At 38.8% G+C, this 14,683-nt stretch overlaps 1 protein-coding gene across 1 annotated transcript in view; it reads right to left on the bottom strand.

Annotated features, from left to right (window-relative positions):
* The window catches only part of LOC133660472 (RNA-binding motif, single-stranded-interacting protein 3-like), a 230,354-nt gene that overhangs the window by 41,622 nt on the left and 174,049 nt on the right, over positions 1–14,683 (bottom strand). The window contains exon 6 of the mRNA XM_062063997.1: positions 4,991–5,087. Within this exon, the coding sequence (XP_061919981.1) occupies positions 4,991–5,087 (97 nt within the window). The remainder of the gene's footprint in view (positions 1–4,990; positions 5,088–14,683) is intronic.

Below are 14,683 nucleotides of genomic sequence, written 5' to 3' on the forward strand. Positions count from 1 at the left end.
ATCATTTGAGATCAGGAGTGAATATTCTTCTCCCTCACTTTCTCCTATCAAAGGTCACCACAGCGACTCATATTTCTCCTTTGCGCCATTTTTGCAACTCAGTTTTTTATACCGCATACCCTTCTGAGAGCAACCCTCCTATTTATTTGGACTTGGGGCCAAGTAGAGCTCCCAAGTGGCTGCTGGGTGTGGGGACATTGGCTAGGAAGCAAAAGCATGCTTTTGTGGAAGGTAGCTGTATTGCAAACCGATATTCTACAAGTAGTATGGATCTGTTAATAACTCCAAATGATAAAGTGTCCAGTCAGTTTGGACATTAATGTGATAGCAAACATGTTAGAACCACCTTCGTATAGAATTCAGAATTTAAGTTGAATTAATTTGAATAATTTAAATTGAATTGAAGTGGTTCCCCCCCCACGGGATGTTGAATTGGATTTGAAATTATTTAAATTCACTTCAATTTAGAATGATTTCTTAAGCCATACCATACCGGACCAACTTTATTTTTAAAGCCCTTTAAAAACAACCAAGTAACCAGGAATCATTTGTCACATTCAACAAAGGCTTTGACTTAGAGGGGCTGTTTGCATCATTACATGAATGCCCAGAGAGCATTATATCTAACCAAGTACGTTTACATGCGCACTAACTTTGTATGTTGTCTACTAATGTTAACGATTTGGCTGGCGAACCTTAGCCATCACTAAATGTATAGCAGGCCCATCGTAACAACAAGACAAGACAAGCGAGCCAGTGGTATTCTTGTTATATTTTGTGGTTTGAAAAATGCAACTGTGAGAAAGTTGAAAACAGCCCTTTGAACACTAATCATACTTAACAAACACTCAAATTAAACAGAAAATCGCTCCATTTTGAATACTTAAATAAAATAAAGCATTCTGAGAAATGCAATATTTTTGTACCATTTTTTCATAATTTGAAAGTAGCAATAGTCATGACTTTTAGTTTTATACCTACAAATTGGCTAAAATGCTAAAAGTTAGCCATAATGGTGCGTTACATTTACCTCGGAAGTTGAAAGTTGGAGCTGGGAGTGACGTCACATCCATAGAGCTATTTTTGTGCTTGCCTTATTTAAATATAAACAACTTCTGAACAAATATGGGGTCCTTCCGCAACCTGTCTCAAAGCGTTCTACAATGAGAAACCCATACATTGAAACTTGGTGGTAGGCTCATTTATATCAGTGTGGGTTGCAAGGTGGGTGCAGTGTCTTGCCAAGAGACAAAAAGGCAGTGAGCAGGTTGGCGGAAGCCATACTTGCCAAACCTCCCGAATTTTCGGGGAGACTCCCGAATTTCAGTGCCTCTCCCGAAAATCTCCCGGGACAACCATTCTCCCGAATTTCTCCTGATTTCCAGCCAAACTTAAGGCACGCCCCCTCCAGGTCTGTGCGGACCTGAGTGAGGACAGCCTGTCATCACGTCCGCTTTTCCTTCATATAAACAGCCTGCCGGCCCAGTCACGTTATAATATCTACGGCTTTTGGCGAGTGCACAACTGCACACACAACAAGAAGGAGACACAGCAGAAGAACAAAGAAGACACAGTCATGGCGACGACGAGTGACAGAGAATAGAACGAGGATGGACAATTCAACCCTAAACTCACTCCTTTCCTGCAAATTAAATTTCACGGATGCTGCCTGTAATAGAGTGATCTAAGTTGTTTGTTGTCATCTCCTGGTGAATGTTGGGTATAGTGTTCTGTGGTTACTTTTTGGTTGGCCAACGGTTTACGTTGTATTGCGCACCTTGACGGTAAGTGTGGGAGTCGGTTCTGAAGTATGAAGTAAAGAGACGTAACTTCATCATCTCGCCAGGTTATTGACTCCAACCCAGAATATTACACTGCCCATACCTACGCTCCTCCAAAGGCTGTGCTACTGGCTGCAAAGCATTGCACTTTTAAATACAACAATGAGTAGAGAGGAGTGTTATGTGTGTGTATATGTGTAAATAAATTAACAGTGAAATTCAAGTATTTATTTTGTTTAAATGTATACATATATATCTATATATATATATATATATATATATACATATATATATATATATATATATATATATATATATATATATATATATATATATATATATATATATATATATATATATATATATATATATATATAGTAAAATACATATATATATATAGCTAGAATTCACTGGAAGTCAAGTATTTATTTTATTTATATATATATATATATATATATATATATATATATATATATATATATATATATATATATATATATATATATATATATATATATATATATAAGAAATACTTGGATTTCAGTGAATTCTAGCTATAAATATACTCCTCCCCCCTTAATCCCGCCCCCCGGCCCCGCCCACATCAACACCCCCCCAAATCTCCCGAATTCGGAGGTCTGAAGGTTGGCAAGTATGGCGGAAGCTAGAATCGAACCAGGAACCCTCAAGTTTCTGGACAGTTTCTCTACCCGGTGAGCCATGATATGATGGATCAAAAGGGAACACAAAGACACCATTGCTAGCAAGGTAGTACGTATACCCAAGGAAAAAAGGTAATTTGCACTACACTAACATTTCCATGTAAATAATGATATATATATATATATATATATATATATATATATATATATATATATATATATATATATATATATATATATATATATATATATATATATCAGACAATACAACGTATATGCCTGATTTAGTGCGAAACAAACAAGTCAGAAGTGTTAGAAAACGGCCTTTACACAAGCTTCTATTATTGTTAACACTCAAAGCTGCTATCTTTGAAAGCCAACTCGGAAGACTCTCCAACTTTCCGAGTAGGAAATCCAACCTCAGGGGTTATTCCATTTGACACTTCCGACTAGAAACTCAGAAATTCCGACTTTCCAGTACAATTTGAATGCATCATAAGTACACTGTGTACTGTGACTGCCTGATTTACTGAGCTATCCGATCCATTTGCACATGCGCCACAAGTCAGTAACTTCTAGTATCTACTTGACCACAATTTTTCCAAAATGTAGGCGTTTGACAATCTTTTTAAAAGCAACTGTTTGCAAAAGTATTAACTAATAATCTCAAATAATCAACGTCTACACTTTAAACATTAAAGCCAATTTTATCCATCCATATTGTTCATAACTAATTTTAAGCTACTGTTTTCATCATAGCTTTGGCTCCAGGTGACATATTTGTGGTTACATTGGCTTACAATGTGCCCTAATAATTTAATTGCTAAATTAATAAAAATGAGATGGCTGTCACCCAGCCACTAAAACAAGACCAATATGTTGAAATATGTTGTCACATCCTGGGTAATTCCTCTAAGTCAGAACTAGGCTTCAATGTGCTGAAACCACAGGTTTGTGTTGTTCTGCAAAAATGTGGTCAACAGTCGTAGTTATGGTCATTAGCTTTGTTATTACATTTCATCTTGTTAGAAATGCATGTCTTGCATTGCTCAAACCAAACCTGTGGTATTAATGTCGAAGATGAAGTGCACCTTGAACCAAGAAAGTTAATCTCCACTTTGCCCGGTCTCAGTGAGCCTGATGTGCTGTGCCGAATGTCCAATGCTACGTCTCTCTGTTGTTTGTTGACATCACTCACTACAAAGTCTCACCAATGTGGAGATGTGTTATTGACAAGGTTTACGGCGTTAAAGACGAAGTGCATCAAAAAGTTGTTCAAACAAAAGGTGGTCAACCTGAGATTGTTGCAGTAAAGATACACTAGCGCCAAGATTAGCCGGTTGTGTTGTTTAGAAGTGTTCAACTTTAACCCGAAAACAGAAGTCCCGCTATCATTATCAATCGGCACAATATAATGATAGACAATAAGACAAATACTGCACTGTAATACATGAATACAACTTAATTTAAGCATGCGCAAACTGATCGGACAGCTCAGTAAATCTGGCAGTGACGTGCATAATATCCTGAAAAAATGTAACTTTTTTACTTTGGAACAGTTTTAATTGGTTGACAAATGTGTGAATCAAGTAGTTTGTTTCTGGAATACATCAAAATAATCAATTGTAATTTTATGGTATTTCAATTCTACTTTTTAAAATTTTTATTGAAATTGCAATTCTACTTTCTGTTTGCAACTTAAATTTAAATTCAGTTCGATGGAATTGGAATTCAAGAGAGATTCTCAATTCAATTTCTGAATTTTGCACAAGTCTGGTTATGTCCCGAATATGTGAGCAAACTGGTATTTCCCAAAGTTTATGATGCAAAAACAAGCATTATTTCAAAGGGATCATATCATGATTTTTTACTTCTTTGTCGTCTACATAACATGTAGTGGTGGTGCTTCGCTTGTACTGCGTCCTCACCCCGTCAGCCATGCTATAGTTTTTAGTGCTTCCATATCGAGTCGACTGACAGATGTAAGTTAGCACTATGTGCTACTTTGTATTAGAAATGGCAACAGCGGAGGATTTTTGCATCCATGTGCATGTACGAGCCAGTCTTCCCCACAACAGGAGGATAGAGAAAAATAAAGAACTTATTGACAACAACTTTGGATTACAACTAAATAAAAATGGCGGACCCATGCAATGGTCTTCCATTAATCCTCTACCATATATAGAAATATACACTGACAAGGGTTAAGGCAAAATACGTCACTTAAGTCTCAAGTTTTAAACAGTTCGTTTTGAGCAAGTTTGGAAGACGGCAAGATTGTTTTATAAATATCTCTCGGCCATGCCTCCATTGTTTGAGTTCACATGTCCAGGACTTATGGGGATACCAAAAACACAAAACAGGTACCAACAGGTAAGAAAATTGGGATTTGTATATTAGGACTGTACACTGATGTACTCACCTACTAGTTACTTGAGATGTGCACTTTTATGAGAAGCCTTACATAATTCAAGATAGCTCTGCCAGTTTGTGTAAATGTTTTAAAACCTTTTATTAAGCAGTAAAAGTCAAAGAGGCTACACCCACCTGATATGTGGAAACAGGAGAGGCAGCAATGAAGGGTGTGATTGACGTCTGGGCAATCATCCGATTGGTGGAGATGCTGTACGGTGATGAATAGAACCTGCAGAGGCAAAGAATAACAAAAACAACACCATCAGTATTGCAGTCTTGATTGAAGTGTCACTTCATGTAAGTCATCTAGCTTTGAAACAAAGATGCAAGCAAGAATTGTGGCTTTATTTTGATGCTAACAAAAGTTGAATACTGCAGACGAAGGGAATCGGTTGTCCATCATTAGAGCTGTCGTGGAAACCGTAATATTGCAGGTTTAGTCTGAGCCGCACCATCAAGAAGACTCAAGTGAGACATGACATCGAAAATGCTGTGCACATCATTTATCAACTCCACTGCTATGCATAATAATACATTATTACCCTAATGTGTGAGTGGGAGACATTTTTCAATATTGCCCTTTAGGTTTTCGCCTACGCATATTCCACTTCATGTAGAAGAGACATATGCATTTCAACTTGTTTACTTGGCTCCCTATATAATTGCCTGCCCTTAGGATTTAACTTTCTTTCACTCCTACACCTTGTCAGTCCTGTATAGGTGGAAGGCTGGAGCTCCAAGTGCTTTATTTATCATTGTGTACGTTGATAGGACATATTTCATCTGCCAGGCCATGTTTCTGTGCCCAATCGATGCCTAAGTGTCTGTTGACTGAATAATGGAGCAAAGCTGCAGAGGAGGAGAAAGAAAGCGGTCCTACCCTCTTCTGTAACATTATATGTGTTGCTTGTATCTTACGGACAAGTTGCTGACTGGGTATTAATGTATTTTTAGGTTTCATGTTAAGTCATCATAACGTGTGTTGCATTATTTTTAGCCCTGGCATACTTATTTATACACCACAAACACAGGCAGAAGCTAAAGGAAACATGGGGATATAATGCCGGTACATCAAATTACACCTTAAATTGATTATTTTGGGGTGGATAACAAACACTGCACACAACTCTGACGTTAGATAACCCCTACATTAAAGCTCAGTCAGGGTTTGGTTGCACATTCAAGACCAACATATAGCGAGTGATTGCCAGTGTGGTTCCTGAGCACTCTGGAGTTGTAATGTGGAATATCACTGACTTTCTTCAGGCTGGTATCGGCGATACCGATCTGATACTTTGTGCAAATATACCTAATGTGTTGGGTAAAATCTAAAAAGTAGTGTATTCCATGTGCTTTTGGGGAATCATCTTCAAATAATATAAATCACATGTAAAAACAAAGGATGGCCTTAGTCTGCATTGAATGCATAATATTATTTATATTCAATTCTGTATTAATGTCTCCAAATTGCTTGTATTCTGCCAAGTGACTTCTTCCCGGAAGTGAAAACAGTGGTGGTCAACCAAACCAAGATGGCTGTTGTGCAGCAAGCACTGCGCAAACTATCTGAGTACGCAAGGGGTCTAGATCTTCCTGCAAAAAGCAGATACAAGCAAAAGAAATCTGACTATGCAATGGAATAGATACCTATACTTTATAAAACTTTTTTATTTCTTCGAGTGATATAAAGGATTATCCGTCGGTTGAGTTTTCAGACATGTCGAAATATCTGGTGCTCCGGACATCATTCTACACGACAAAACAGATGAAAACTTGGAAAAGCATGGAGGTTTACAACTTCTCTGTGTGTCGCTGGGTCAAGAAAATTGGTATCAAGACTCTCCTGGATAAATATGCATCGTTTTGGCTTATGTAAGGTTGCTTTTCATGATTCAACCTGGTGTCTGCAAAGGATGCCGTCCATGTAAACAGAGACTACTGGCACCTGACAGCTGACACCCGTGACTGCATATCCATTTAACAGACTAACAATTACTGACTCGTCAATATATTAGATTTTTGTCCTGTTGTCATATGTACTCTGACACATTTGTGTACAAAATAAACAAGAGGAGAGATGTAGAAGTACATTTCCTGATAAAGTATCATTGGCTCTGACTTTCTGGTTTCTGTTTGTTAAAAATGATGTGCGTTCTTCGACTCTACTCCCTTGGACTAGAGTGCGTGCCTCTTTTCTCGTCGTCTTTCATAAAATGGTGTACTCTTCCACCCTTCTTGATTAGGAACTCTGAAGAAACGTTTATCCTTTTCGTGATTTGAACGATTCGTACAGCCAATAACAACGCAAGCATAGGGCATTTTTTTCTGAGAAGGACCAAATGCCGCCTAGTGTCCATTGAGAACTGACAGTGGCTTAACCACCACGCATATTTAATGAGCCGGATGTGACAACACATAAATCCAAGCAACAGCCTATTCTAAATGATACATGAACTTCATTGTTTTATCACACTAAGTGACTCATTTTGAATTCCAGTAATTCTCTTTATCAAACAAATGGCAGACTGAATGACTGAGCACAGCACATTGTGCTCCTGCGCTTGCGCATTACATACATACCAAGGCAGAAGAAAAAGTAGTCCCCACCAATCGTGTTTCATTTAGACAAGATCACAATCACTTAGTTACTTTACATTGTGTTCCTGTTAATGAATACATTATCTCAATTTACTAAAATAATAAAAGTATCGGCATTTTGATTTGATAATCAATATTAGAGCGTAAAGATCTCGTATTGGTGGTATCGATATTTCAGTATTGATCCGCACATCACTACTCTGGAGTTTTCTTTATACTGGATAACGCCCTTCCGAATGTTGGGATATGAACTAATTTTGCATTTTTACTACTTCCAAATTTCTGCCCCGACTTGAGTGTTTTGAGAAAAGAGCTGTCTCTTGGCTAATTGTTATGCTTTATGTTGCAAACAGAAATTTGAGTTACAAGCATCTCCGCCATTTGTTGGAGTAGCGAATGTCACAGTGAGCCACGCAAGATCTGACCAAACATTTCGTCTTACTCGCTAGCATTAGCTCATAGCTAGAGGTCAACATAATGTTGTTTTTCCAACCATGAGAAGGAAGAAAGTGAATGTGAAAGACAGTACTGACAAAAATATGACTGAGTGTGTAGCTACCTAACTTGGCGAAGCAATGCTAATGCCAGCCAAGAATACATCCATCCATCCATTCATTTTATACCGCTTGTCCTTTTCTGTTAAAATGATATCTAAACGGCAGACATTTATCCATAAAAATAAAGGAAAAGCTGATGATAGGGTGTTTGACAGAGAAGCAGCTGGAAGGAGATACCATAGAAGTGCCCTATCCAAGGTAAATGCTGTACATTTTCACATGATTTCATACAACTACTGTAGTTGATTGTAGTACATTCTATTGTATTAGTTTTATGAGGGCTGTTAAACAATTAAAATATTTAATTACGCTCAATCGCATCGTAATATTTACCTACGCAGATAGATATAATTTTTCATCATTCAGTAGTGTACCCTACACAGATAATTTTAACATATTAAACACCCATGATTGGACAATTTACTTTAATGAAATGTGTTTTAAACATTATGCTTTTTTAAACAGCTCAACACAAAAAGGACATAAACATGCTTTTAATGGTAATAAAAAAATTGCCTGCAGCGTTGGTGTCTTGCCAGGATTTGTATTTTGTAGAAAAACAGAATTTGTATTCCTGATTTAGGAGCACTTGCATTCAGGAGCTACACCAAGGTTCGATACCAGTTTTATGCATTAATGACATAAAATGCGGATTGTTACGATCATGCTTTGATTGCCAAATATGTTTGGTAAGGTAAAATGCGATATTTCTATCTAAATAGATGCTTCTGATATCATGTACATTACATGTTGTATAAAATAATCATATTTGTTTCACTGCATGACAACGTCTTAACCTTCTCTACTTATTAACAAAATGTCATATTGAGCCTGTTAATCATTCTGTAATTAAAACTCGATCAGAATATGTTATAAAATAATTTACACAATATTTTATACACCCCCCTACCCCCATATTCCTCAACTGATCTACTAGCATTTTTTTAGGTGCAAATATCATACAATAGCATTATAAAACATCTATGAAAAAGCATGATTGTAATGTAAGACATTTTTATTTTTTGTTAATGTTGTTAAACCGGATGTATAGAGTAGCGCTTTTTTTCCTTCAAGCCGGAAAATTGTTTTGATGTCCTTTCAACACCCTGCTTACCTTCTTTCATTTCTGTTGAGCTTTTATGCCAACTTACTAAAGCAGTCACAGTAAAGATCTACATTATGTGTTATCACTGCACCTCAACTGTACTAAACACGAAAGTGAAGAACCACCCACCTCTGAACGACGCATACACTAGGCATTTGCTAAGGGTGGTGGCGTCTTATGGCGAAAATAGTCTTCTTTTGTCCTGCCTCACCTCAAGGACATCACCGCCCCCCTCCTGGACCCACTGCAGTTCGCCTACAGAGCCAACAGGTATGTGGATGATGCAGTGAACCTGGCCCTCCACTTCATCCTGGAGCATCTGGACTCCCCAGGAACCTACGCTAGGATCCTGTTTGTGGACTTCAGCTCTGCCTTCAACACCATCCTCCCTGGACTGCTACGAGACAAGCTCTACCAGCTCAGCGTGCCCGACTCCCTCTGTAGTTGGATTAATGACTTCCTGACAGACCGAAGACAGCACGTAAGGCTGGGGAAGATTGTCACGGACAGTCGAACCACAAACACTGGTACTCCTCAGGGCTGTGTACTCTCCCCCTGGCTCTTCTCCCTGTATACAAACGTGGCTTGGCATTTTCTTGCTGAAATAAGCAGGGGTGTCCATGGTAACGTTGCTTGGATGGCAACATATGTTGCTCCAAAACCTGTATGTACCTTTCAGCATTAATGGCGCCTTCACAGATGTGTAAGTTACCCATGTCTTGGGCACTAATACACCCCCATACCATCACAGATGCTGGCTTTTCAACTTTGCGCCTATAACAATCCGGATGGTTCTTTTCCTCTTTGGTCCGGAGGACACGACGTCCACAGTTTCCAAAAACAATTTGAAATGTGGACTCGTCAGACCACAGAACACTTTTCCACTTTGTATCAGTCCATCTTAGATGAGCTCAGGCCCAGCGAAGCCGACGGCATTTCTGGGTGTTGTTGATAAACGGTTTTCGCCTTGCATAGGAGAGTTTTAACTTGCACTTACAAATGTAGCGACCAACTGTAGTTACTGACAATGGGTTTCTGAAGTGTTCCTGAGCCCATGTGGTGATATCCTTTACACACTGATGTCGCTTGTTGATGCAGTACAACCTGAGGGATCGAAGGTCACGGGCTTAGCTGCTTGCTTGCAGTGATTTCTCCAGATTCTCTGAACCCTTTGATGTTATTACGGACCGTAGATGGTGAAATCCCTAAATTCCTTGCATTAGCTGCTTGAGAAAGGTTTTTCTTAAACTGTTCAACAATTTGCTCACGCATTTGTTGACAAAGTGGTGACCCTCGCCACATCCTTGTTTGTGAATGACTGAGTATTTCATAGAATCTACTTTTATACCCAATCATGGCACCCACCTGTTCCCAATTTGCCTGTTCACCTGTGGGATGTTCCAAATAAGTGTTTGATGAGCATTCCTCAACTTTATCAGTATTTATTGCCACCTTTCCCAACTTCTTTGTCACATGTTGCTGGCATCAAATTCTAAAGTTAATGATTATTTGCAAAAAAACAAATGTTTATCAGTTTGAACATCAAATATGTTGTCTTTGTAGCATATTCAACTGAATATGGGTTGAAAATTATTTGCAAATCATTGTATTCCGTTTATATTTACATCTAACACAATTTCCCAACTCATATGGAAACGGGGTTTGTAGTTCTGGTCCACTGCCGCACCAGCACACATGATTTCAAGGATGGAATGGTTTCCCGAATCCTGATTGTGTTCTGTCTGTTTCACATTATATTTGTTTGCATAGCGATAGTGCAAGCGCCTTGAAATCCTGTGCTGTGAGATGCAAACCTTTAGATATTTCTCAAGTGTGGCTGTTCAGGCCTGCTGGATGCAGTTTGTTCCTCACAGGCTGCGATAAGCACCAGACTGTGATGGGGCCTCACACGGACATCACCCCCCCCCCCCCAACACCCCAGGTTTTTGTGCTTTACTGGTTGTGTTGAAGCCACAAAAACACAGCACAAGAATCCAACCTTCTACCCCAAAATACAATGTGGTTCACCTCCTTGGCAGCAGGAATAGAAATCTCATGAATTATTAGAACAACACGATTTCTCTTGTCAAGGCTCAGCTCTGGTTCATGTAGCGGCCAATTTCGTTTTCTAACTTACAGTAGGTGTTCTCACCCCACTTTACCTTTGTGGAGTTTATGGAGTTTTAAGGAGGCGTGTGAATGAAACACATGTATTTGTAAATAGAATAGATAACTGTGTTGGGAAATTGCCTTTATGCTTGCCATAACATTGGATTGGCACGGTTCGCTTCTCTTTCTTCCTCTCCATTTATCTGCTTTTTTTTTGTAATTCAAGTTATAATTACATAAATGTATTGTTGCATTTGAAACAAATGTATTGTTGATAATAGAGGAAATTATTGTTATTATACATTATAAATAGTGTTATTTCTAATGGTATTTGTATTGCTCCATTTGTAGTGTAATAATGTTCATTGTCATTTCTGTGTTATTACTATTTACTTCACTAACTGCTTCTTTGCCATCACTTTTCGTATCATTTTTGTACATATCATATTTGCTGATGTGTTCTGTTGTTATTGTGGTTGATATTGCTGTCTCTTTGTCTTATCCCCCTCTTCTCCCCAAAATTTCCCCCTTTGTCTTCCTTTTCCCCCCTATTTCTTTCCCCTCCTTCTTTGGTACGGCTGCGCCAAATAATAATAAAAATCCATTTAAAAAAGTCAAATATAAATAAGACAGCAAGAGAAGTATCCCACATTTCTCTTTGGTAAAGTAAATTTGTACAGCAAATATGGACATCTACATCAACAATATGATTTGCCTGAGTAGCTCTGGACAGGACAAACAAAATACGGAGGAGCCTTGTCGACATTATGAATATTTAAATGTAATACATTTAGAATATGAAATAATGATATACTCGAGTTTTCTGTGGTTTATCCGTTATACAGTGCTCAATACCGGGGTAGAGTGTTAGGTAAGGAAAAAACACAGAGGCTATTTCACCCCTACAAGCCTGTTTTGCAGGTTTCCCTACTGGGAAACAAGCTTGTAGGGATGAAATAGCCTCTGTGTTTTTTCCTGACCTAACATATATTCCACTCTACCCCGGTGGAAGCTCTACCGGCCTACAAATAGCGTGTAGGCTATTTCATCCCTACAAGCCTGTTTTGCAGGTTTCCCTGCTGTGAAACAGGCTTGTAGGGATGAAATAGCCTCTGTGTTTTTTCCTCACCTCATGTATAATAATGATATACAATATATTACCGGTATAATAATCATAGATGTATACGTAATTGATTTATAGTCAAATCGTAAGGTGCCCAAAGATTCCCAGCTCTAGTATAAACCCACCAACCCTTGTACTGATTAAATATGACAACCATTTTTCAGTTCAAAGTTCCAATTTGGAATTGGAAATGTGAGTTGAGCTGCCCATTAATTGTTGAGAACAATTCAAGCGGCTCTGAAATAAATCTGTTCAGTCCGAATGCAAGTGCAAGCATACTGATTTGGAGAGGAGCTTTGCAATCTGTGCACAAGCAGTGAGGAAAAACACAGCAAGTATTAAATAGAGAAATGACCAATAGAGAAAATGCTCTTGAATACTGTGAACATTGTATGAGTTACATTTACAGTATTGTAATTTATCACTGATGAATATGAATGACTCAACGCTGCCAAGTTGGCCAAAAAACGGTCCTGCCGTTGTGTTTATTGTATTTTTCATTAGAGTGATGTGTACGGTGAGGGAGAGAAATACTAGACAGAGGACAGACCCAAGGTTATTGATGGAGGCTATTAGCCCCGAGCAGCACTCTGTCAATAAGGACTCGAGTATGGCTGTTTAAAAAACACGCCGAACATGTAATTGCATACGCAACATTGATACAGGATTCCATTTAAAACCTACTTATGAAACCCTGGTTTGACCTAGCTGCACTGTCAGGAGTACGCCCTGAAAAATGAGTTAATGATTTAGTGCCAACCGCAGAGACACTTGCACAGTGGAATAAGTGTGCAAGAGCATGCTGGGATTTGCTCGTGTGTGGGCAGGGAAGATGGATGGAATAGAGGAGGCACAGATAAGAGAGAGAAAGAAAAGAACAAAAAAGGTAATGGTTGGCAAAAAAGAAAGAAAGAAAGAAACAGGTCGTGTGCCAAAGTGGTCTGGGACAAATGCTTCCCATAACATTAGATTGGCATCAGACCCTAAAGCCTGGTCGTTCGCACAAAGACCTGTAATGGATTCCTCTCCTCTCCTTGGGCTGACTTTATCTGCCTTCTGACCCACTCCCTTCTTTATTCAAACCCTCTCCTCCTTACTTTTCGCCTCTCTAATTAGCTGCATTAGCATTTCATAATCACGTGGTGCTGTGCCGAAAGGGGCCCGCATCACCTCTGAGGAGAGGTCACAGTGGGTTTAAGCACATAAGCGCACAAATGTCTGACTGAGAGCAGACACACACAAAGACATCAATGAAGACCTAAAAAAAGCAGCTACTTTGGAAACAGATATAGACCAGAACATTAATCAAACAAGCCAGATCAATTCGGAAGTAGAATAATGAGGACAGGTTAAAGCAACTGAAGGCACAAGGAGGATATGATGGAACTTTGCAATCAGTAAAAGTACTGTGAAGAGATGCCGCAGTGCCTGAAAGCACAACAGGGTGACAGTACGAGAGCTGATGAAAGGGGAACATTGGGACACAAAGTGGAAGGAAGGCAGAGACAACAAGGAGGAGGAGAGAACGGGAGCTGGAGGGAAGCGTCTCCTGGGATCGCACCACCAGAAGCATTCATAACAGACAGGTCCAAACTCCAATTTCCCCTTGAAGCAAGCAAACCTCTCGTCTCGCTGGAGGAACTGCAGTGGGCCTCGGCTGATGAAAATCTTACAGTGACACTGCAACAACACCCATCTACCCACTTGTGCATGTGTGACACCCATTATGCAAATGAGCTGTCCACCAACATAGAAATACATATCACTCAGTGTCACCCAGTGCTTGTAAAACGTATTATAGTGGAACCTCCAAGTCCAACACTCCAAGGTCTTGCTTGTCAAATACAATTAGACTACCATTTTTGTTTTAAAGTAGCAGTTGTTTTTCTGTGTTTCCCATAAGGCAGGGTTGTCAAACGTACGGCCCACGGGCCGGATCAGGCCCGCAAACAGGTTTTATTTGGCCCATGGGATGAATTTGCTAAGTATAAAAATGAGCCAACATTTTTAAATGAAAGAAACTGCTGTTATGAATGTGTCCACTAGATGTCGCAACAACAAATCTTTGTATCTTTGTAGATTATGTTACATATGTAAAAAAATAAAATAAACCACATGATGTTAGTACACTAGTCGAGGAAAATGAGACAACTACATAAATAACATCCTGTAAATTGAGTTTGATATTATTTTTTTTATCTTGATAGATTGAAAATTAACACCAATGAGTTGACTGATGAACATTATTACATGATTTATTCACAAAGTATAAATAATGACACATAAAGTTAAAGTTAAAGTGCCAATGATTGTCACACACACACTAAGTGCGG

This window comes from Entelurus aequoreus, linkage group LG11 (genome assembly GCF_033978785.1).
Source record: "Entelurus aequoreus isolate RoL-2023_Sb linkage group LG11, RoL_Eaeq_v1.1, whole genome shotgun sequence".
NCBI lineage: Eukaryota > Metazoa > Chordata > Actinopteri > Syngnathiformes > Syngnathidae > Entelurus > Entelurus aequoreus.